We start from the raw sequence: 25,863 nt of genomic DNA on the forward strand, positions 1-25,863 counted from the left end.
GTGGATTTTGCAAGTATCGTGCTCCACATGACGTCTTCTTGTTTATTTATTTTTCATTTCAAATTTTGTCTCCAGCAGTTTACTGCTCTTTTTAACGTTTTTTTCCAACCATAATTCAAAAGAATGCTTTTGAACCGATTTCCTTCTTTGTCCCTGCAAGTTCCCTAACATGGTTCATCATTGATCTCACATGATTAGACATTGATGCCAGATGGTGACATGTTCTGTCGGATTGCCACGTTTTGAGCCGTCGAGGCACGCGCCATGTAAACAGTCCTACAATGGCAAAGGATAGCATTTAATTTCCCACGTTTGTGACGCAGGTTTGAAACGTTTGATGTCAACAGTTTTGAGCAATTTTGCATAAACTATGCAAATGAAAAGTTGCAGCAGCAGTTTAACATGGTGAGTCGTTTTCTATTCTATCTACACAAAATATTACTACACAAAATATCGACATTGATCTGACGTTTGTATTGAAGGTTGTACAAAAATTTCATGCAGGACAAAGACGTGTGTATACTACGGTGTACTTTATTATGAATTCCAAGGACATTGGTAGATCATGGACAAATACATATGGTATAAGCGATATGAACCTGTTTTCCAAACATGAGCCATTTGTTCAGATGGGAATGCCAAGCAGGGCAACCAAAAATGTCGTCGATATTTGAACAATATTCTTGACATTTAAACAATTTCTTCGATATTGCCACAGCAATTGTGCTGACATGTGAGAATGTTGGTTGTGTTGCTACCTAACATTGCAGCATGTGTTCAAACTGGAACAAGAGGAGTACATGAAGGAGGAGATTCCATGGACACTCATTGACTTTTATGACAACCAGCCTTGTATTGACCTTATCGAGGCCAAGCTTGGAATTCTGGACTTGCTCGACGAGGAGTGTCGGGTACGTCTGTCATCGTGTACTGCTGTTGAAGTTATCTGACGTAGAATATGTCCATATACTTTTGACAGATTTTCTTTTTAGCCGCGTCGCAGACGCTGCTCATAGAGTGCCCTCTGCTGTTGTTCTTGTTCTTCTTCTTCTTGTTCTTGTTGTTCTTGCAGGGAAGACAAAACCTCAAAGCTCCACCCATTCTGGGAACCATAGCTCCACCCATTGTGGGAGAGGCTTCATATAAACAAATATCCACCATTTTATTAACTCGCATAGCTTTGAGGCCTGTTTTGTAGGCCCGTGGTGTCTTGCTCTCTCACACAGTTTTCTTTCAAATCAAATTCGATATATAATTTCATTTTTCATAGTCGCTAACATAGTTTTAGACTCGGTTGAAAAAAAACGTGAAGAAAATCCGATGAAAGTTGCCCTTTATAGAACGAAATGAATTCTCAAAGGCCTGTAACTTCAAGTCCATTGATATTTTTTTTTTTTAAATCGCGGCATGGTCAGTCATACACCGCCCGAAATAACAGACGGGAAATTGCCGAGATATATTTTTTTTTAATCGCGGCATGGTCAGTCATACACGGCCTGAAATAACAGATGGGAAAATGCCGAGATATATAAAAAATTCGTCCATTTGATGACAATCGTCACGATGAAATATTTAATTTATACGTCGTCACAATTATGTGGAGAGAGGAGATAGCTTCGTTCACGTGTCGCCACACACGGGAAATTGCCGAGATATATATTTTTAAAATCGCGGCATGGTCAGTCATACACCGCCTGAAATAACAGACGGGAAAATGCCGAGATATATTTTCACTTTGCACAAAAATAACATCAAGTAATCGAATCAATAGGAATGTCCTGTGCCTATAACATCGACGTTATAGGCACAGCTGCATCTAGGCATTGTGTAACATCGACGCGGCTTTTGTTTTACTTAAAACTTTTTGTACTTGTTTTTGTTATTAGCAGACTATAATCAAGTGTAAAATACAGTGGAAGTTTTGGGGGATGTTTAGTCTTAATTATCCTTCGACATCGATGGAAACTTGATCGTGCTCCATATGGTTATATGATCAGATAAGGCAGATAGATGCATCCAATTTTCATAAGGCCATTCGTCTGGCAATTAAAGGCACCTTCTCATTCAAGGCTTTCAGATCATTGCAGGTTGCCTTTGTTAACTTTCCGAAAGCTTCACAGTTGACTGGCTCAGGTTTCGATAATGTTTCTAAAAATGCCTATTATAGGTGAAAGTGTTGAGATTATAAATTGGAAGTTATGGTTTTAAAAACAAAAAGGATGAAAGTACATAGTTATCTCTTCCAGGAAGGCATAGGTACTCTTCAGAGTAGACGCCATATGTGTTGGATTAAACCAATCTTCTTCATGTTCTCATGAAGAAAATGTAGCAAATTATCCTCTTCCTATGTCATTTTATGTCCACAGCATACCCTTTATCACTTTCTCAATGGTTTTATTTGTACAATTACCAATGGATAGTGTCGTCAGCTTTGATATAACTTCATTATGCACCGCATTAGTGTTCAGATGTTGCCTATTTTGAATAGCTTATCAGTGCAATAGCCATTTGGCACCACCTTGGATATTTACATTTTATGAACAGTCCAATGCACTGTCATAATATTAATGTTTATTAACTATCTATTAGTAAATATTGTGTTTAATGGGTAGGTTTCCCTTAAATTAATGCTGGAGTGCACAATTTTTGTACTTATTAATAGATGTATTAATATATGTATGTATGTATGTACATATATCTATATACAGTATATATATCTGTGCAGCGTCTGTCCTGTGTTGTCTTGTGTTGTCACTGAGCTACTTTCTCAAACTTTTGTGAAATCGTACCAAACTTCTGGTATGCACTTATCTCTCCCGTCGGTATGCCCTAAGGGTATTATTTTTGAAAAATTCCCATTTTTAAAATATATTTTTTGGAATTTCTTTGGGAATTTTTTTTTTTTCAACTTCAATTGTTTATAAAATGTGATATCACGTATATTACAAATACATTTGTGCAAAATAATTGTTTGAATTATGATTGGTTTAAACCATGACAAAACGGCAACTCGGGTACAGTCATTTATCGATATATCTACACATCTGGGCAGTGTCTGTGTTGTCACTTAACGACTCCCTCAAACTTTTGTTTCCGTCGTTGTGAAGTGTTTTTTAATAACGTTGTGGTGGTTTTGAATCACATGGTGGTGAGGTATTTTGAATTATGTGGTGGTGAGGTGTTTTTAAATGACGTGGTGGTGAGGTGTTTTTAAATCACATGGTGGTGAGGTGTTTTTAAATCACATGGTGGTGAGGTGTTTTTAATTATGTGGTGGTGAGGTGTTTTGAATTTGTTGGTGATTAGGTGTTTTGAATTATGTGGTGGTGAGGTGCTTTGAATTACTTGGTGGTGAGGTGTTTTTAAATGACGTGGTGGTGAGGTGTTTTAATTTCGTGGCTGTGAGGTGTTTTTATTACGTGTTTTATGGCTGTGAGTTGTTTTTATTTCGTGTTTTATGGCTGTGAGGTGTTTTTATTTCGTGTTTTATGGCTGTGAGGTGTTTTTATTACGTGTTTTATGGCTGTGAGGTGTTTTTATTACGTGTTTTATGGCTGTGAGGTATTTTTATTACGTGTTTTATGGCTGTGAGGTGTTTTTAATTTCGTGGTGGTGAGGTGTTTTTAATTTCGTGGTGGTGAGGTGTTTTTATTACGTGTTTTATGGTTGTGAGGTGTTTTTAATTTCGTGGTGGTGAGGTGTTTTTATTACGTGTTTTATGGCTGTGAGGTGTTTTTAATTTTGTGGTGGTGAGGTGTTTTTATTGCGTGTTTTATGGCTGTGAGGTGTTTTTAATTTTGTGGTGGTGTGTTTTTATTATGTGTTTTATGGCTGTGAGGTGTTTTTAATTTTGTGGTGGTGTGTTTTTATTACGTGTTTTATAGCTGTGAGGTGTTTTTATTTCGTGTTTTATGTCTGAGGTGTTTTTATTACGTGTTTTATGGCTGTGATGTTTTTTTTATTTTGTGGTGGTGAGATGTTTTTATTACGTGTTTTATGGCTGTGAGGTGTTTTTATTACGTGTTTTATGGCTGTGAGGTGTTTTAATTACGTGTTTGATGGCTGTGAGGTGTTTTCAATTTCGTGGTGGTGAGGTGTTTTTAGCTGCGTCGCAAGACGCTGGTCATAGAGTGCCCTCTGCTGTTGTTCTTGTTCTTGTTCTTCTTCTTCCCATTCTTCTTCTTCTTCTTCTTCTTCTTCTTCTTGTTCTTCTTGTTCTTGCAGAGAAGACAAAACCTCAAAGCTCCACCCATTCTGGGAACCATAGCTCCACCCATTGTGGGAGAGGCTTCATCTAAACAAATATCCACCATTTTATTAACTCGCATAGCTTTGAGGCCTGTTTGGTAGGCCCGTGGTGTCTTCCTCTCTCACACAGTTTTCTTTCAAATCAAATTCGATATATCATTTCATTTTTCACAGTCGCTAACATAGTTTTAGACTCGGTTGAAAAAAAACGGGAAGAAAATCCGATGAAAGCTGCACTTTATAGAACGAAATGAATTCTCAAAGGCCTGTAACTTCAAGTCCATTGAGATATCTTTTTTTTAAATCGCGGCATGGTCAGTCATACACCGCCCGAAATAACAGACGGGAAAATGCCGAGATATATATATTTTGTTTAAATCGCGGCATGGTCAGTCATACACCGCCCGAAATAACAGACGGGAAAATGCCGAGATATATTAAAAATTCGTCCATTTGATGACAATCGTCACGATGAAATATTTAATTTATACGTCGTCACAATAATGTGGAGAGAGGAGCATAGCTTCGTTTACGTGTCGCCACATACGGGAAATTGCCGAGATATATTTTTTTTACATCGCGGCATGGTCAGTCATACACCGCCTGAAATAACAGACGGGAAAATGCCGAGATATATTAAAAATTCGTCGCCACACACGGGAAATTGCCGAGATATATTTTCACTTTGCACAAAAATAACATCAAGTAATCGAATCAATAGGAATGTCCTGTGCCTATAACATCGACGTTATAGGCACAGCTGCATCTAGGCATTGTGTAACATCGACGCGGCTTTTGTTTTATTTAAAACTTTTTGTACTTGTTATTTCGTGTTTTATGGCTGTGAGGTGTTTTAAATTATGTGGTGGTGAGGTGTTTTGAATTACATGGTGGTGAGGTGTTTTGAATTACGTGGTGGTGAGGTGTAATCGGCCCAAACTTCCAGTCTTCACCTACCCCTCCCCTATGTATGTGCTGAGGGGTTCTTTCTTGAAACAAGTACAAAAAGTTTTATGAACTGACTTGTTGAAAAGGTGGCATTCTATGACGGTGCCACTTTTAAAGTCACTGAGCTCTTCAGCATGGCCATTCTCCTGCCAATGTGTGTCTATGGAGATTTCATGGCTGTGTGCTTGATTATATATACCTGTCAGCAATGGGTGTTGCTGAAATAGCCGAATCCACTAATTAGAAGGGGTGTCCGCATATGTTTGGTCATGTAGTGCAGCATGATATCTCAAAAAGTTGTGGACGGATTCGGACGAAACTTGGTGGAGAGGTTGGGTGTGTGAAAAGGAAGAATCGATTCAATTTTGGTGAAGATCTGTATCTGGCTGTTAGAATTTGTTGAGTGATTCTTCACCATTGGGAGATGGGTCCAAAAACGACATATATCTCAAATCAATATCTCATATTCAAATCGCAGGATATCTCAAAATGTTGTAGACGAATTTGGACGAAACTTGGTGGAGTGTGTGCGCGTGTGTGTGTGTGTGTGTGTGTGTGTGTGTGTGTGTGTGTGTGTGTGTGTGTGTGTGTGTGTGTGTGTGTCTGTGACACAAGGACTAATCGTTTCGATTTTGGTGAAGATCTCAACATGGATTCGGATACGAGAATTATTTAATAACTGATTCTTCACCATTGATAGATCTGGTGAAAAGCGATATATAACATGATATTTTAAAAATGGGATACAAAACATCAACTGTTCAGCTTGGCGGAGGTATGTGCTCTACCGAGTGTCGTTCTAGTCAGGTTTTTGTTTTGGGGTGGAAGAGGGATGGTTGAGAGTTAGGAAGGGTAATTTTTATTGTTGCTTTCTTATCCCTTGTGGAAAAGGCCAAAATATTCTTTCTAAAAAACATTTTTCATCATCCATGCAGTAATGTCAATTACTGTCTATTCGATGATCGTCGGTATCCTTGATTGGTTATTTTATTTTCTGAAAGAATGACGTGTCAGTCAGTTTTCTGGATCATGTGGGTCCACATCATTGCCCTTGTAGACCCTGATATGGTAGTTATTGTTAAAGCAGGCTACAACCCGACAAACATTATGCTATTGATTTGCTCTCATATGAACTGAACCGTGTTTGTGGTTTGTTTTTTCAGATGCCCAAAGGCACAGATCAGAGTTGGATACAGAAGTTGTACAAGACCCACATAGGCACGAGCAAAAACTTCAAGAAACCCCGAATGTCCAACACTGCGTTTATTGTGTGCCACTTTGCTGACAAGGTTTGCACTGAGGGGTCATATTCGTCAAAGCTCTAAATTTTGTTTTCCCTCTTCTTCCAGTGATGGGTGATATTCATATACTGTACTGTTTTTCCTTTCTTTTTCTTTTTTCATTTTCTCTTTCTTTCTTTCCTTTTTAATAGTAGCCCGGCCCCTTGCAATCACGTGTGTGTGTGTGTGTGTGTGTATCTGTCTGTCTGTCTGTGTGTCTCTGTGTGTGTGTCTGTGTCTGTCCCCTAACTTTTTTTTTACCATTTGAGTTTTGTCATCAAACTTTCACCAAAGCTTTATTATGATTATATGAAGAAGGCAAATTAATAGTTTTGTCAAAAGGTTAAAGGTCAGCATCACCTTTAACCTCAAATCATAAATTTTCATCCAGCTGACCTCAAATTTCAATTTACCATTTGAGTTTTGTCATCAAATTTTCAACAAAGATTTGTTATGAGAATATGGAGAAAGCCAATAAATAATTTGGTAAAAAGGTCAAAGGTCAAGGTTGCATAAAATCGTCAATTTTCATCCAATTGACCTGACATTTTAAGAATTTGCATATTGGGTCACTGAATTTGTTCACCAATCAAAATCTATAAGCTGATTGTTTTTTTTTTAGATCTAATGCTCAAAGCTGCATAAAGTCATCAATTTTCATTTTGTATTTTTATAAAAACAGTTTTCATTATTTTGAGCATACGGAAGAAGAAGACGTCTGTATACTTGACATGGACGAGCTTTGCATTTTTAGATGCTTTCTAGTTTTAAATTGTGTTTGGGGGTGGGTGGTTTGGCCAGTCCCAGGTTGCCCTCGGTGCATTAGGAGACCACCACAGTTTGATGACTGGTATTAGATATAGACAGACCTGGAAATACAGATTTTTCCCTCTTTGAAGTTTTTTTGTGACCTGGTTTTCAGGATGGTGCGGAGGTCCTGCTGTAAAGAATTTGACTCTTGACATGACTAAACTGCTGGACTGGTGCCTCACAGGCAAGAGATACATCACAAGGTCTTCTATCTGACAAATGGGATGTTAAGCTGGTGAATGTTTGCCAGTACTCATTGCTGGTGGAAACTAAAAATCCCACGGTGTCTTTTGCAAAGAGCATGCGATTGTCAGCGGTACCTTGTCCAAATTCAAAATACCTGTGGTAGCATCGCTGCACTCCAGAAATGATGCAACCAGGGGCCAAATTTGCAAGTGGATCCTTATCCAATCTGCATCGCTTAAATCTAAATGAGCAAGTTTTTTGTTTTTTATTTATTTGGATGGATCTGGTCGCAATTCAACAAAAGGAACAGTAGAGAGAGCGGCCGGGAGGGGATCACCAACAGCAGAGTTGAAGGACAAAATAGAGGGAGACTAGGCCAAACAATGGTGTGGTGAGGAATGAGGGATGGGAGAGGACATCATGACATTTTCTGTTTTTTAGGGAATGAAAATCATTTTAGCAACTTAAAGAATACAAATGTTGGTACTTTTAAAATACAGTACAAACACTTTTACCTCTGCTGTCGAAGGTGGGCAGAGGTTATGTTTTCACTCCTGTCTGTTTGTTTGTCTGTCTGTCTCCGTTTTGCTGTGAACAGGATATCTCAGAAAGTTGTGGACGGATTCGGCCGAAATTTGGTGGAGAGGTTGGTTGAGTGTGTGACGAGGACAAAGTGATTAGATTTTGCTGAAGATGCGGATCCGGATACGATAATTTAAAAGTGATTCTTCACCATTGAGAAATAGGGCAAAAAACAATACATAGCACAACATCTCAAAAAGTTGTGGACGGATTCGGATGGAATTTGGTGGAGAGGTTGGGTATGTGACACGGATTAAATGATTAGATTTTGGTGAAGATCCAGATCAGGATCCGGATATAAGAATTTTTTCAATGAATCTTCACTATTGAGTGATCGGGCAAAAAACGATATACACCATGATATCTCAAACAGTTATGGACGGATTCAGACGAAACTTGGTGGACAGGTTGGGTATGTGAGAAGGACAAATCAGTTCAATCTCGGTGAAGATCTGAATCCTGATCCTGATACGGGAAGTTTAAAATTTTTACAACTAATTCTCAACATTGAGAGATTGGGCCAAAACGATTTATAGCATGGTATTTCAAAAAGTTGTTGATGAGTTAATGACTAAACTTGGTCAATGAGTTGGTTCGGTGATGAGAACAAGCCAATTCTATTTTGGTTCAGGACCGGATCCAGATCCAGCCTATCGGTGGGAGGAAAAATGTAATATTTTCAGTCTGGCAGAGGTATGCGCTCCACCGAGTGCCGTTCTATTTGTTAATGTTGTTCTTAGAATTACTAGATGATGGGAATAGAGCCTGGGATGGATACTGTTGAGAGAAACAGGTTGAGATGGTTTGGTCATGTGTTGAGGAAGGCTGAAAGTGACTGGTTGAGGAGAGTGATGGAAATGAACGTAGAAGGAAGTAGAGGACGGGGAAGACCGAGAAAGACTTGGCTAAAGATGGTGGAAGAAGAAATGCGGGCAAGGGGGTTAACAAGGAGAGATGCAGAAAATAGGGCAAAATGGAGAAGATTGTCATGGGGACTGCAAGGCTAACCCCCGCTCTAGCAGGGAAAATGGCCTTAAAATGCCTGTTGTTGTTGTTGTTAGAATTAATAAGGATTTTTTTTGCTTCACTAGCTTATATTCAGATATTATGTACTGGTGAAGAACCTGCCCTTATCGACAGAAAATCCTCTTCAGTTGCCATATTTTACTCGTCGTATGACTTTTAATAACCCCTCCCACCGGAAGCATCGTTATGCTATAAGTATTTACATCGAGAGAATTGATGTCCTTCTCGTTCTTAACCCCCACAACTTTTTTTTTTCTACCTACGAGAACCTTCCCATACACACCCTGAATACAACCACCAGTTTTCATCTCATTCCATCCATCATTTTAGGAGTGCATATTCCCTTACAAGGAACTTCGATGCAAGTGGAACCATTCGATCCATCCAAGCCTACCATTGCCAACTTAATAGTTTGTCCACGCCCTATCCTTATAAATACTGAGTGTGTTGCAAGGAAGCAGTACGCACCATTTTTATGCCTTCGCCGACTAAGTCGCCGGAGGCATTATGTTTTCAGGTTGTCCGTCCGTCCATCCATCCATGATAGGTTTTCGCTACCACTGATGGGATTCTGACCAAAGTTGGTACATGTATGCATTATGATGCAAAGATGACCTGATTAGATTTTGGGGTTAAGAGGTCAAAGGTCAAAGTCATGTTAAGTTACAATTATTTTGTTACCAAGTTAACTTAAGAATGGCTGAAGGGGGTCTTAGTCAAACTTGGTGCAGGTTTGTATCATGAGGAAAAGATAAACTGATTAGATTTTGGTGTCAGGAGGTCAAAGGTCAGAGGTCATGTTAGGTAAAATTTATGTTGCCATGCCAACTTGTGAACAAGTGATGGGATTTTGAGCAAATCTGGTATAAGTATATATGATGCAAAGATGAACTGATTGGATTATGCCCTCAACAGATCAAAGGTCAGACAGAGGTCATGTCAGGTAAAAATGTGATAACTTGAGAACAGCTGAATGGATATAAATCAAACTTGATACAAGTATTATAATGATGTAATAATGCGGGTGGAGGCCTATCAGTCGACGTTGAGACGTTGAAGAGTGTCGTTCTTAGTATTTGGTATGACTTGGCTGGGTTTGAACCGCTGGCCTCCCATACTCGGAGCGGATGCTTTCAACCATTATGCCACCAGGTCGCTAGTATGTATATGCTTTCTATTTTGTTTACCAGGTGGAATACCAATGTGCAGGCTTCCTGGAAAAGAACAGAGACACAGTGCGAGAAGAGCAAATTAACATCCTCAGAAGTAGCAAGGTGGGTAGAGATCGAGTGGAAATCTCAAAAGCAGATGTGCAACTTAAAAGGCTTTTTCACATAGGACCATCGTTTAATTCTGAAACATAATTTAGGGATACATGACTTCCCGTGTTTTTCTTTTCTTTACTTTCTAAAGAAAATGATGCTGGCTATTATTTGCCTGTACTGGGGGGGGGGGGGGGGGGGGATAGCTGTGCACACACAGCACACTCACCGTTGCGCTGCCAAGCCTGTGTTTTAATCTCGACCCAGATATATACTTTGTATTTTGCACGCATGGCAATACGTTGATGTTTGTGTGCACTGTCCATTGGATGGACGTTAAGCAGGCGGACCCGTCTGTCAGCACTGGTCTTGGTGGTCGTGAAAGATACCACTGTGTCTTTCTCTAAGAGTAGTTGAGTTATCACTGACACCCTGACCAAATTACAAATTCCTGCCCAAACTCTCTTGGCAACCTGCACTTGGCTGCCTCATTATGAGTTAAGGGAGGCCTTCATGCTGTAGTGGACTGAAAACAGGGTGCTGATGATGGTAGTGATGATGATTAATTTATTACCCTGTGCACACAAATATTTTTTTAACTCTGTCTGGCAGTCAAACAAAAATGGAAAATCATTCCAAACAGGAAACGTACTGTTTTTAAGCATGTGATATAAGGGGCATGAGTAACTAATGTAACCTGTTAGATGGGGTGGTGTACTTGTTACTGCATTAATGGCGGTAAACTTCCGGAATTAATTTTTTATACATCCTTTACAATATTTATTTTATACCAATTTAGTTACACACGCAAACACTGTAGAGCACAAATTGCCTTCTTATTGCTCCCAAAAACTTCCAGTTTTGCAGTATTTGTTACTGTTTGCAGGCATGTTGCTAATGTTGAAAAAACAATTTTCTGCATGATAAAACAATTATTTTTGTGGTTCTTGGTGAACGTGGATTTTTCACAGACAAGGATAATACTGTACAGTACTGTACTGTACTTCAATTTTCAGTGAACATGAATGAACATGAATGATACTTCCTATAATGTGAAGAACTCTTGCCCAAGCTTCATATCGGAGCATGTACATTTTGTCGTATGGACCGCTCTCGACAGCTCATGCTGTATGTATACTGGGGCTGAGGCCTAAAGATAGGCGAACAATATAGCTTTGGCTCACAGGTCTCCACTGGGTGGATGCTTTGGGTCTGCGAATCAGCTCGGCTAATCCCACAACGTCCAGTTGAGTTCATCACATACTGAACCCTCCGGCGTCCGTCGTCTGTCGTCGTCGTCTGTCGTCTGTCGTCCGTTAACTTTTCGACGTTAACACTCCAGCGTCCACAAATATCAACCGCTTCTGATCAAACTTGACATGCAGCATCCTTACCCCAAGGACCAGGTTGGTATTACATTTCAGCCCGATCCTTTGAAAAATGGCGGACTTAGGCGACCATTTTGTTTTTGGTCATGAAAACGACATTAACACTCTAGCGTCCACAAATATTAACAGATTTTGATCAAACTTAGAATGTTTAACCCTTACCACACAAGGTAGGTTGCTATTGCATTCCAGCCAGATCCGTCACAAAATGGCCGCCATAGGCCGCCATATTGTTTTCAGCTCCGAAGCAGTCAGTTCAGTTGAGTTCTGCTTCCCTGGAAGCTCTAGTTTAATACATAGTCAAACATCGTGGAAGAGTGAGTACCCAGAACAGATCAGGACACAACACAACATAGGGAATAGCAGGAGAAAGGGAAAACGCCAATAGCACGGCGGATGGAGAAAGTAGATGGAGACAGACAAACAAGGGATGCAGTTAACGATGAGGGTTTGTGGAGAACGCCAGTGGTGGACAAGATGGATACATAAGCAAAATGTTGGGAGAGTTTGGGGGGGGGGGGGGGGGAGTTATTGTGTGCAGAAATGATCATGGTTTTGGATGGGGATGAACCACTTGCGATGGTGGTGAACAGCTGTCTTGAAGACCTTGAGGGAAGAATGAGATTGAAGAGAGTATGGAAGGTGGTTCCACAGGTGAGGAAAAAGTGGAATAAATGAGTGGAGATGAGCGAGCACTGGTTCTGGATTTAGGCAGTTTCATTGTTGGTGACCGCATGCGTCTTGCAGATACCTGGGGGGCGGAGGGTGTTGGGTGCAGAGGTTGCGAGACCAGAAATGAGGTGGTAGAAGACAGAGACCACTGACCTGTCGGCTATGGCAAGGTGATAGGCCCATAGACTTAGCTTCCTCCTGAGAAATTCCAATGATCTTGAAAGCCTTGGTTTCCATGGTGCCAAGCTGATTAAGATGAGGCAGTGCTCCATAATGATGTGGATGAAAGTCTTTTAGTTAGATAGGAGCTCAGGTGTGCCATGGGGGGACTGTCCGATCGAGAATGCCCAGTAGGTGGCTGGCTTTCGAGGCCAAGTTTGTAATGTGGTTTGCCCAAGATGGATCATGGCTGAGAGTGAGACCCAAGAGTTTTAGTGACTGAACCTGAATCTTTTTGAGAGGATTGTTGAGAAAGTAATTGGGAGGGTTTGTGGTACATTCCTTTGGAGGGAGTGAGAGAGTGGGATTTCTCAGGATTGAAAGACATATTCCAAGTGTTTGACCAGTGTATGATTTTGTCAATGTCTGAGGAGAGGGGAGAGGCTCGTGGAAGAGGATGAAGGTTGTCACGGCAGAGAGATGAGTCATCAGTAAAAAGATGGAGGATTTTCGAGAGGGTCAGTGAGATAATTGATGAAGGTTAGGAATAAGATGGGGCTGAGAACACTGTCTTGGGACATACCAGACTTGACAGGGAAAGGAGATTAAAAGATTCTGTTGAGAGCCACATGTTGACTATGAGAGGAGAGGAAGTCAGTAAGCCATGTGTGGAGTTGGCCTTGGATGCCATAGACTGACAGTTTGGAGAGTGAGGAAGGATGCCAGACTCTATCAAAAGCATGAGATATGTCCAGAGACAACCCTGATCTTTCATGCATTGAGGGCCTCCATCCAATGTTGGTTGAGTAGAAGCAGCATATCCAAGATGGAGTGACCTGGTCTGAATCCAAATTGGTGATCTGAGATGAGGCTGTTCGAGAAAAGGAAGGATTTCATTTTGACTGTGATGATGGATTATATGATCTTGCTGATGACTGGAAGTAAGCTGATAGGTCTTTAGTTAATGGGATCGGTTTTTGCTATTTTATGTAGTGCAGTGATGTTAGCAGATTTCCAAGCAGGTGGATGATGAACGAGTGCAAATAACAGGGTGAAAATGGATGTGCAAGGGAACAAAGCAGGTTTTTAGGATGTGTGAGTTGAGGCCATCTGGTCCAGTTGCAGAGTCAGAGTCGAGGGTTGCCAGAAGCTTCTATACCTTCTCAGGTGCAAAAGACAGAGTCCAGGAGCAGTTGAGTATGACTGGGATGGGTGGGTACAGAGAAAGAGAGAGGGGGTTGGGGGGTTAGAGACGCAAGATTTTGAAGGAAACACAGAATTGAGGCATTCAGCCTTCTCAAAAGCGGAGTCGGGTGTGATGCGATTTGAAGGGAGGGAAAGGATGGAGGGGGCATCATGCTCCAGAGATTGATTTAACAAGGCTCCTCCATGTTTTGAAGGAGCGAGACAAGTTTGAAAGTTCAATATTGAGGTTGGACAGATGTTGTTGTCTGGCTCTCCTGAGAGTAGACATACTGATTGCAAACTTTTTGGAATGCACTGAGATTGCCTTCGGCATGATTTACGTTCCAGAAAGAGAAGGCAAGTTGTTTCAGAGCAACTTCCTCACCACAAGGTTCAGTGTACCATGTGTGAGAAGAAGGGTAGGATAATTGAAGACGAGATGGGATTAATCTTTGCATGAGAGGGTAGGTTTCTGTGGAAGAATTTCCAGGCTGAGTTAACATCAGGGGCAGTAGATATGAGAGACCAGTCCTGAAGGGAGATGTCCGTTTGCCGTCCCTGCCAATCTGCTTGAGTGAAATGCCAGACTCGCCGGCGTTGGGGCAGCTCTCTGAGACTAGCCAGAGATGTGGGGGAAGCTGTGAGCGTGTTGGGGAAGGTTTTAGTGTTGGGTGTGAGAAAAGGTTTGAATGTGTGGTGTGTTGGGTGTGGGGGAAGATTTGAGTGTGTGAGGTGTGGGCGAAGGTTTGAGTGTGTCTGTTTTAACAATTCCTGATGCTCGTGAATCTTGTCCAGTGTATTTTACATGCAGTCACGGTGATGCTTTGTATTTTAACAGATACCCAAGGGCTCCTTGGTGAGTGCTGGAACATTGGCAGGCTTATGGCAATGCCAGCTTTGACTTTGCATTAGCAGTATTGGGATCATCTTTCTGTCCAATAACCCTTATAGTTCCATCTGCTTGCTAACAACCTGCGATGAGCAACTGCTGCGTTCAGCAAACCAATGCCCACTGGCCATAGCTCTGCTTACAATACACCCTCAAACTGCGCTTTAGCAGTCATTGCTGACATCTTTATTATTCTTGCTACAAATTTAATCACATCAGTCCTTTGTTTAGAACCCTGGTGTTGGGCTAGCGGCTAGGGTGCCGGCTTAGGATCCTAGGATCCTGGGTTCGAATCCCGGTCGATCGCTGAATTAACGCCAGGGGGGTTGACTCAGCCTGTCATCCTTCCGAGGTCGGCTAATTGAGTACCAGTTCACTGGTAATTCCCTGTTTGTCGTTAAAGGCGGCAAAAAGGGTTGGCGTCAGGAAGGGCATCCGGCCGTAAAACATTGCTTCAAAAAGGGGACCGAAAAACAACAACAACCACGGTTCCCGAAAAAGGCCAACCCCCGCTTTGCGGGGAAAAATGGCCTTTAAAGGTGGTTTAGTCCTTTGTTTAGAGCTGTGTTTTAAAGGAAATGGCTAGAGGCCTATTCACTTGACTTAATTGTTTAACTTTTCACTTTACAAATCCTTTTGTCTGTTGCAGTGTAGGTATTACTACTTTCCAGTGAAACATTTGTTGTTCCTTAACATCTATTCCTACCCCCCCCCCCCCCCCCCCCCCCCATTATCCATATACAATGCATTGGGTAGAGTTAAAATGATGCTCCATATTGTAATGAATAAGGTAGTACTGTCACTGCAGTTTTGGTAACGTATGAAAAATGATGCTGTTGCATAATATGTGCCATTTTGCCCATTTTATTTTGCTCTCTGCAGCTCCAGCTGCTGCTTGAGCTATTTCAAGAGGACAAGTCAACTGGAAAATCCCCTCTTAGGGGACGTGTAAGCATCAAGCCCGCACGGCCTGGAATGCAAACGTCCTCCAAAGAGCACAAGAAAACTGTGGGCCATCAGGTAAAAGACAGGGAGCACCTGCCATTTCTTTGTCCCAACTCTCATTCATCCTCCTCTGTCTGCTGATGACTCCATGAATCAGGTGTTAAACTCAAGACTGATAAAATTGTGGAAAAAGAGGAAATGCACTTTAAACCCCTTTTTGCATATAAACCTCCTCTTATACTCATTGGTGTTGTTGTGGTCATGCAACCCATCCAATTCAAGACAACAGGGGCCCCCCAATATGACCGACCTGTCGTGGTCCATAGTCTCTTGAGATTGGGCCACCGAGGGTGGGTTTCACTTTACTGACAAAATCTATCAACTTGTGAGTGGTGATAAACACAGCACAAAGGGAATGCTCCATTTCAAGGAAAGAAAGCACTGTCATGTAAATATTTTCCCCTGATGTTTAACTAGACAGAACTATTACAAAATTATAGGGTGGGGTTAGTGGAGATAGCAGGTTAAGTGGAATAATAACTATGTTTAATGTATACAAATGCAGCAATAACCTCAATAAAATTTGTATAATTCTTAATATTGGTACATATCAATATTTTTAAACAAATCCACACTACAATTTATTGTACGATCACAAAACAACTGCTTGTTGTGCTAAACGGCTAAGATTTCTTCGGGCTTGCGTCCATTCTTTCCTGCACTTCATCCACTTTCTCTGGTGTACCAACACCTGGCTGGCGCAGGTGCTTTTTGACTTTCACGCAACCTGTTTTTCTGAACTGCTTCGCCCATTTCCATGTCACTGATTTTGAAGGTTTTGTACTACGACCACCAAAGCGACTTTTAAATGCAATTTGACATTCCCTAAAGGATGCATTATTGGGATAATGTTAGACGAGAAACACGCGTTCTTCCACCATGAGCGCTATGGCGTGACTGAGTGAAAACTGTTTCACGTCACTTCCAGGTCATGCGACGAATCACGTGACACCTGATAACTCTCAGGTTCATGTTACTTCTTTCTGTAAAATTAGGCTACATTATGCATAATATGAGGTCAATTCACCTTCCTTGGGCATCAGATGTTGAAGTCTCATCAACATCTTGTCCTTTCGGAGAGGAGACCAAATACCTTTTCCTGGGGGGCGTCAAACCCCCCCTCCTCCCCCCTTGTACACTCCCTCATTGAACGCAGATTTTGATGCGGTCAATACACCTTCGTTTGGCATCAGAAATGAAGCTTGTGGCCAAGTTCATCAACATTGTTTGTGTGGTTTCGAAGAAGAGAGCAAATACCTATTTGTGTGTGTGTGTGTGCGTGTGTGTGTGTGTGTGTGTGTGTGTGTGTGTGTGTGTGTGTGTGTGTGTGTGTGTGTGTGTGTGTGTGTGTGTGTGTGTGTGTGTGTGTGTGTGTGTAAGGGGGGGGGGGTGAATATATGTGGAATGATTGATCGTTTTAAGGCCATCTTCCCCGCGAGAGCGGGGGTTAGCCTTGCGGGCCCCATGACAATCATGGTTCCCTGTTTGAGGCAATGTTTTTATGGCCGGATGCCCTTCCTGACGCCAACCCTTGGAAGGATGACAGGCTGAGTCAACCCCCCTGGCGTTCAATCAGCGATCGACCGGGATTCGAACCGAGGATCCTAGGATCCCAAGCCGGCATCCTAACCGCTAAGCCAACACCAGGCTCTGGAGGGGGGGGGGGGGGGGGGGAGGGGGTGGTTAAAAAACCCCGTAGACCCCCTTAATGAGTTAGTGGGGCGGCTTAGCCCAAATATTCAAAAGAATTGTGCATTTTGTGATACAAGCACCAAATTTGGCACAAATGTACATTAATATGTTGCGAACATTTTCAGATATTGGGCCACTTGAAATTCTCTCTTTATGTCCGCCATATTGGATTTCAAAATGGCCGCCACTTGAAATCTACATTTGCTATTATCTCTGGACGTAATGCAGCTATTGACTTGATTCTGGTATCTAAATGTATGTTTTTGGGGGCAAGGAATCCAATGGTACCAATTTCAACTTAATATTATCTATCACAGTCTGTTATATAATTTTATTTGGAAATTATCTAGGCAAATATTGGATTCAACACAATACTTTGAAAAGAATGTCTTAGTTCTGTAAATAAAAAAAATAAAAAAAACTATACTAAATCACTAGTAACAACTCAGACAAGCTCATATATACTGGCAGTCTAAAATATAAATTCATATCCCATTAGGAAACAAAGTGACCCATTCATTTGTGTTTTTCATATGCATATTTTATGTAACATTACATTCATATTGTCAATAAATACCAAACATGCATAATCCCCTTTTCCTAGACCCTTTAAGCCATCTTTTGTGTTTCTAGAGTACAGAAATTTCTTGTATAGGCTTCCATCTGTCTTGTTTCCTTAACAATGCACTGTAGCATGTCTTTAACAATGTTTACAAACATGACTCCACTACATGTCTTTAATCACAGCCCTGACCCAAATAAAAGAGTAGAGAGGCTGCATGTGTGTTGACCCACATCAACTGTGTTCTTTGTGTGTGGCTGTGTTTAAATCACCTTGTGACTCCACATAAATGAGTTAATTACATACAATCTGGGCTCAGCTAGACAACATTGTGTGGTCAGCAATGAAGACGAGAGTCTGAATTACATGTATGCAAAAGACCTTGTGAACCAGTGAAGCAAATACACGGGTAAGCATGAATTAAATCTAGGGCATGATATAATTTCCATGATGTTTACCTCTACACTCAATGGTGGAAGGAGGTAATGTTTTGATCCCAGCTTGTCTGTATGTCTGTTTGTCTGTTAGTCCACAAAATTCCAGACAAAGCTTGTAGTAGTGGTAGTTGTAGTGGTAGTGGTGATAACAGAAATTGTTATATAGAACTGAACTTATATTATTATTATATGCAGAAAATAACTTCATTTCTATATGCCCTGCAGTGGACAGGTTAATTGGTTTATGCACTGAAAGGGGTCACCCTGGTGTGCACTGCTGTGTTCTGCCTCACTGAGTTGTTCAGGTATGATGTACTCAGCACAAGCTTACCTGATACACATGTGTGCTGGCTAAAACCACTTGTCTGGTGGGCACGACAGAGGCAGGTTGTCTAATAGCCAACCTGGTCTTACTTTTTTGGGGTTTATCTGAAATTCTTACTATAAGGCTTTAAATTAGAAATGTTTTATATAAAGTAGTATTTTGAGTGAAGTGTGTATTCCACACTGACAGTTTTGACATGTTCTGAATTTAACACGAAGGCTGTAATTAACAGAACGGGGTATGTCTGGAAAATGTACTGTCCAACCTAATAAGAGTTTAGACTGATTTATATTTAAATCTTGGCTGTGTAAATATTGTAAGAATTGGCAATGGACGCACCCATTCCTCGTAACAAGCTGAAGGTGTTCAGCACTTCCACTCCAAGAAGCCAGAGCAAATGTCAGCAACAGCTCGCCTCCATCAAGAATGACCGTGAACTCTTCGCACGCCTGTACATTGGCTGCCAGACGAGGGATGGAAACCTTTAGGAGTTCTTTTGTCACGAGAATCAGGCATGTCCTCCTGCATTGTCTGATGGTGGAAGCCTCTGCACTGGTACCAAGAGTGATCTCCTCACATGCTTGGAAGAAGTCTCCGACGCAAAGACAGAGACTCCTGTCACGACCTGTATTGTGCTTGATGGAGCAGCCATTGTCCAGATGCTGAAGCCGGCTGCATCAAAGACCTTTGAAGAGTATGCACAATAGATCTTCATCCCATATATGTCCACGAAGCTGCAAACAGTGTCACGCCTGGATCTGGTCTGGGATACTTACCTTGCTGATTCACTGAAAGGTAGTACACGTGCAAAGCGGGGACAAGGTGTGCGGAGACGTGTGGTGGCTGCCGCAGCCATACCAGGAAACTGGAAGAACTTCCTACGAGTGGACAGCAACAAGACCGAGCTGTTCAGGTTCCTCTCAGCAGCTCTCATGGAATGGTTTGACCAGGAGGACAAGCAACTCGTCATTACTGATGGAGAGGCAGTGCTCAGCAAGCCACTACTGCCAGATCTGACCTCACTCGCCCCATGTAACCATGAAGAGGCTGACAGTCGGATGTTGCTGCATGCATCTCACGCAGTCCAGCATGGACACCATGCAATACTCATCCGGACTGTAGACACCGATGTTGTGGTGCTGGCAGTGTCCCTGGCACAGGAGTTGCAACCAGAAGACAAACTGTGGCTGGCATTCGGAACAGGCCAGAGTTTCCGATACCTAGCAGCACACGAAATAGCAGCTGGATTGGGACGAGAGAAGGCTCGTGCACTGCCAATGTTCCACGCTCTAACTGGATGCGACACTGTGTCTAGTTTTCATAGACATGGCAAGAACACTGCGTGGGCAGTCTGGACGGTACTGCCAGAACTCACTGAGGCGCTGCTGCTGCTGTCCTCTGCACCTCGTGACATACCAGACGATGCAATGCGCATCATCGAGAGGTTCGTGATCCTGTTGTATGATCGAACCAGCAAATGCACAGACATTGACAAGGCCAGGAGGAAACTCTTCGCAAGGAAGAACAATGTGCAGCTCATCCCTCCAACGAAGGCAGCTCTGGAGGAACATGTCAAGAGGGCAGTGTATCAAGGTGGACATGTGTGGGGTCAGATACTGCTGCCAGCACCAGAGCTCCCTCCACCAACCAACTGGGGTTGGTCAAGGACTGGAGAAGGACAGTACACACCTTACTGGACCAGGCTAACTGAGGCAGCTCACAGCTGCATTGAGCTGGTTTCTTGCAAGTGCAAGAAAGGGTGTGTGAGGTGCTGCAAGTGCAAAAAGGCTGCCCTTCAGTGCACAGCCCTCTGTGTGTGTGAAGGGGACTGCACATGACGATGAGTCAACAACATACATGTACTTGTGGCAATGCTGAACTTGTTAACATGACACTGTTTATGTACACGTATCTTCAGTACCGGTATATACCTAGCCTCAGATACCAGTACACCTAGCCTCAAATACTAGATCATGTAGCATGTCAGTATTATACCTAAGACATTTACAGAACTAAGACATTCTTTTCAAAGTATTGTGTTGAATCCAATATTTGCCTAGATAATTTCCAAATAAAATTATATAACAGACTGTGATAGATAATATTAAGTTGAAATTGGTACCATTGGATTCCTTGCCCCCAAAAACATACATTTAGATACCAGAATCAAGTCAATAGCTGCATTACGTCCAAAGATAATAGCAAATGTAGATTTCAAGTGGCGGCCATTTTGAAATCCAATATGGCGGACATAAAGAGAGAATTTCAAGTGGCCCAATATCTGAAAATGTTCGCAACATATTAATGTACATTTGTGCCAAATTTGGTGCTTGTATCACAAAATGCACAACAGGTTTGCTATGCTGCTACACTAAGTGCATATTTTTAATTTGTTTTCCTCCTGATGGACCTCTGGTAGCTTGTAACTGTTTTGCTGCGTTTTTTCCTGAGGAACACCTACTGAAATCTATCTATCTAGGTTCTTCCCAACATCTTTGTTCCTTTCACATTTCTTTCTACTTTGCATATTTCTCTCTATTCATTTTAATTCTTGCTTTTTCTTTATTTCTCTCTTTCTTTATCCATATGTCTTCGGAGAAGTGAATTGTTGCAGAAAATTTTCTGGAAGGTTCACTTCGCTGCGCCTGGATGGGTTTGAGGGTAGAGGAGTAGCAGCTGAAACCCGAATCCTATCCAGGTTCCTCCTGATGACTCCAACTTTGCTCTTTATTTTTTCTGGTTCCTTCTGATGACTCCAATGCAGTGTTTGGTTTTCCGTTTCATTTCGAAAGCCATTAGATGTATTGTCCAATGTATATTCCAAGTTTCAGCAAATTTCAATGTACTAGGGCATGCCCGTACTATATCTATATCTAAAATTATATCCCCCCCCCTCTATTTACATGAAATGGTTTGGTCCAAAGCGAACGGCTTGCGAGTACGGTGACAATCCCCCCCCTCTATTTACATGAAATGGTTTGGTCCATTCGCAAAGCCAAAGCGAACGGCAGTTACGAATCGCAGTTACGATGAATCGCAAAGTAGTTTTAATTAGTTTTAAAACATAGTTTAACGCCAACATAGTTTGCCAACGTGAAATAAATGAATACGCTCTCAAATGTGCCGTCCGAGGCAGAGTCTGTTCGGCACGTTCGGCACACGTGATAGCTCGCTGCTCTCTGATTGGTTGAATCGTTTTTTGGACATAGCTCGGTAACTACTTGTTCGATTAATATGAAACCTTGAAAAGGCACATCCTCGGGTCCCCAGCAATATACCTGGCAAGTTTCAAGTATATCGGACCGGTAGTTGTCGAGAAACAGCGGTCGCATACACACACACACACAGACAGAGATTAGTGGAATTATAGATAGATAGCCTTTGAGCTATGAGCGCCAACACATTTTTGGCAGACAGATGGACTGACAGACACCAACGTGAATTTGAGGGTTTTCTTAATAAAACTCAAGAATGCAGAAACGGACGTTGCTGAAACTTGGAACATGTTATCTCGGCATACAAAGCATTTACTTCTTAAATTCGCAGCCAATTTCGTCCAGTGGAAGCTAAGAAACGAATTTTTAGTCCCTATGTTAAAGTTGCTTACAGAGAAACCGTCCCGTATAAAGGGAGGGGCGCTTTGCAGATGTTCGCAAACTGTTCGTGGATGAGAGGTGTTCGTTCCATTTACTGTTTTATTAGTACAAGCGAGCAGCTGCAGCATACAGTGCATTCAGAAAGTATTCAGACCCCTTCACTTTTTTTCACGTTTTCTTATGTTGCAGCCTTATGCTGAAATCGTTTAAATTCATTTTTTCCCTCATCAATCTACACTCATTACCCCATAATGACAAAGAGAAAAGATTTTAGAAAGTTTTGCAAACTTATTAAATAGAAAAAACTGAAATATCACATTTACATAAGTATTCAGACCCTTTGCTATGACACTTGAAATTTAGCTCAGGTGCCTCCCATTTCTCTTGATCGTCTTTGAGATGTTTCTACACCGTGATTGGAGTACACCTGTGGTAAATTGAATTGATTGGACATGATTTGGACAGGCACACACCTGTCTATACAAGGTCTCACAGCTGACAATGCATATCAGAGCAAAAACCAAGCCATGAGGTCGAAGGAACTGCCTGCAGGGCTCAGAGACAGGATTGTGTCGAGGCACAGATCTGGGGAAGCCTACAATTTTTTTTTGCTGCATTGAAGGTTCCCAAGAGCACAGTGGCCTCCATAATTCTTAAATGGAAGAAGTTTGGAACAACCAGGACTCTTCCTAGAGCTGGCCGCCCGGCCAAACTAAGCAATCGGGGGAGAAGGGCCTTGGTAATAGAGGTGACTGAGAACCCGATGGTCACTCGGGCTGAGCTCCAGAGATCCTGTGTGGAGATGGGAGAAACTTCCAGAAGGACAAACATCACTGCAACACTCCACCGATCTGGGCTTCATGGCAGAGTGGCCAGACGGAAGCCTCTCCTCAGTGAAAGACACATGAAAGCCCACAAAATCTTGTTTCTCACAGTCTGAGAGTCCTTTAGGTGCTTTTTTGCAAACTCCAAGCGGGCTTTCATGTGCGTAAGTACGTGTGTGTGTCTGCATTTTAAAAATTAATTTTCTCGGCAAACGTTGGTCCGATTGACATTAAATTTTCACCATAGGAGGGCCTCCTCCTGTAGAATATTTTCGTGAATATTATGATGTCACAGGTCACGTGGTAGGGCGCCATCTTGGAAAACCCAAAAATCTTTGCACCTTTATATCTCAAAAACCACTGCACAGAAATAATTGAGACCATTCTCATTGCAATGAACTCTCCATGTGGAATAACATATGTGAATGATGACGTCATAGGTGCCGCCGTTATGACGTCATAATTAGACAAGTAAAAAACTTTATCCGATCAGGATGAAATTTCTTAAGCATCTTCTTGGTGTAAATTGATGCAGAAATAAAATTATAATGACGTCGTAGGTCACGTGGTTCGGACACAATATTGTTTTGACTGAAAAGCCTGAAAAAAACCACTAAAATTTAATTTTCTCCAAAACGACTGAACAGATCGATGCCAAACTTTGCAGGCAAAATTGCATACCAATGACGAACAAAAACGTCAGCGAGCATGACGTCATGCGTCACATGGTTTTGGAGTTATGACGTTTTTAAGCATAAACTTTTAAAACCGAGCTCCTCCATAATTTTTGATCCTATCGAGGGGAAACCTCACAGATGTGTTCAGCATATCAGTCTGCTAAAATGACCTTTTGGAATTTGCGATAGGTGACGTGGTTTGGCAGATAGTAATAATTAAACGAATATATTTAAAATTTTATAACTCTTGAACCGCTTCATTGATCGACGTGAAACATTATATTATAGTAGAGGTCATGAAGTGTAACACGTGTGTAAAATTTCAAGATGATTGGATGCACGGTCTGGCAGCTGGAAGTTGTTATTGCGTGAAGAAGAAGTCTTCTCGAGTGGGCGTGGAATTAATTATCACACTGCACATGACGAGCAGGCAAAGTACGGAGCGACCTCACGGGGTCATTTTGACCTTAAATAAAATTCAGATTTCAGATTTGTCAATCGCTGAGGTATATTAACAGACGACCAAAAAAGATTTGGTGAAATTTCGACGATTTTTGACGAAAATATAACATTTGTGTCTGCATTTCAGTAAAGTAAAGTGTGTGCCGTGTCAGCATTTAAAAAATTGAGACGTGGCTCATTGTAAATAACTCCATATGGGGAATAGGTGGTGTTAACGATGACATCATTGGTGCCATAATTATGACGTCATAATTCGACAGGGACAACGCTTAGTCTGATCAGTTTAAAATTTAATTGAGCATGATCTATGCAACAATTATTTAGAGAATATAAATTTATGATGTCATCGCTCACGTGGTCTGGCAGCCATATTGGATCAAAAAAAAGAAACGTTCAAAAATGGAAGAGTTGGCTCACACCAAGTTGACCGCAGGGTAAGTCTTCTATGAATACCATCTGGTTGTATGATGCTTTCAAATTAAACTTGATATATAGAGTCTTCACAAACGACTCCGAAGTGATAAAGGTAAACAAGACCAAAAGTCTAACAGCGGTGTAGCCGGGCTTGTAAAATATTACAAACCACAAACACACATGATTCGCTTTTTTAACAGTCGCTAATGCTGTTTATAACATTAAGCAAAGAAATTTGGAGGAATCCAGACATCGATTAGGTAAGTTTTACTTGCAGAACTGAGGGAAGATTTACTGCAATCTAGATTATACCCCACAAGGTACGTACCGTTTTGTTGGAAGAGACGTAACGTCGATGCTTTCGATATTTGAGGGTCATTTTAACAATCGGTTTGTTTGTGTTTCACACTGAATGAAAAACGTCAAGGTGGAGCATGGTGATTGTGATATATCACAGGTTCGATGATATGTTCGGCATGAACGGCATATAAATCAAAATGGCGGTGTGTGGAGAGTCAGTCGCCGTACCGCCGTAATCACATCAGACGTAATCACATCACCCTGTCATGTGACCAGATCCTCAGCTATGATTGGTATACGTTTGAGGGGACATACATACATACATACATACATACAGACGGACAAACACTGTTCTAGACTGCTTTGCCCTGTGGGCTATGCGTAAAAATGCAGATAAAATGTAAATAAGTTGGATTAACAGAGAAAATCTGATGATTCTCAGTTGCATAAGTATTCAAACCGTTTGCCTAATTAACACAAAATTACTTCACTACAGGAACAAATTATTTGTTTAAAAGGTTACAAAATAGGTGTAATTGGTTTCACCTATATGCAATCAGTGGTTTAACTTAAAAATTAAGCTCCCTAACTTATCTAAGGATTTTAAAGGTGAAATCCACTTGGTCAATAAACAAGGCAAACATGAAGACCAGGGAGCTTTCCAAAGAATTCAAACATAATGTGGTGGAGAAGCACCGTTCAGGAGAGGGTTATAAGAAGATTTCAGTCAATCATTACCCCTTTGAGTACGGTGAAATCCATCATTATGAATTGGAAGACATATCATACAACCCAGACTCTACCCAGATCAGGTCGCCCATCCAAACTCAGAAAACGGGTAAGCAGGAAACTGGTTCGGGATGTCACTGTAAATCCAACAATGCCTTTGAAAGATCTGCAAGGCTCTATGTCCGAGATGGGGGTCAGTGTTCAT

General features: G+C 41.5%; 1 protein-coding gene across 3 annotated transcripts in view; it reads left to right on the plus strand.

The window, feature by feature from the left end:
• The window catches only part of MYO5A (myosin VA), an 808,830-nt gene that overhangs the window by 722,391 nt on the left and 60,576 nt on the right, over nucleotides 1–25,863 (plus strand). For all 3 annotated transcript variants that reach the window (XM_078772334.1, XM_068106107.2, XM_068106106.2), the window contains 6 exons: nucleotides 324–405; nucleotides 771–911; nucleotides 6,360–6,485; nucleotides 10,271–10,354; nucleotides 14,585–14,602; nucleotides 15,518–15,655. In XM_078772334.1, coding sequence (XP_078628460.1) covers nucleotides 324–405; nucleotides 771–911; nucleotides 6,360–6,485; nucleotides 10,271–10,354; nucleotides 14,585–14,602; nucleotides 15,518–15,655 — 589 coding nt within the window. The remainder of the gene's footprint in view (nucleotides 1–323; nucleotides 406–770; nucleotides 912–6,359; nucleotides 6,486–10,270; nucleotides 10,355–14,584; nucleotides 14,603–15,517; nucleotides 15,656–25,863) is intronic.

The sequence above is a fragment of the Myxine glutinosa genome, chromosome 2 (genome assembly GCF_964187855.1).
Source record: "Myxine glutinosa chromosome 2, kmMyxGlut1.1, whole genome shotgun sequence".
Lineage (NCBI taxonomy): Eukaryota > Metazoa > Chordata > Myxini > Myxiniformes > Myxinidae > Myxine > Myxine glutinosa.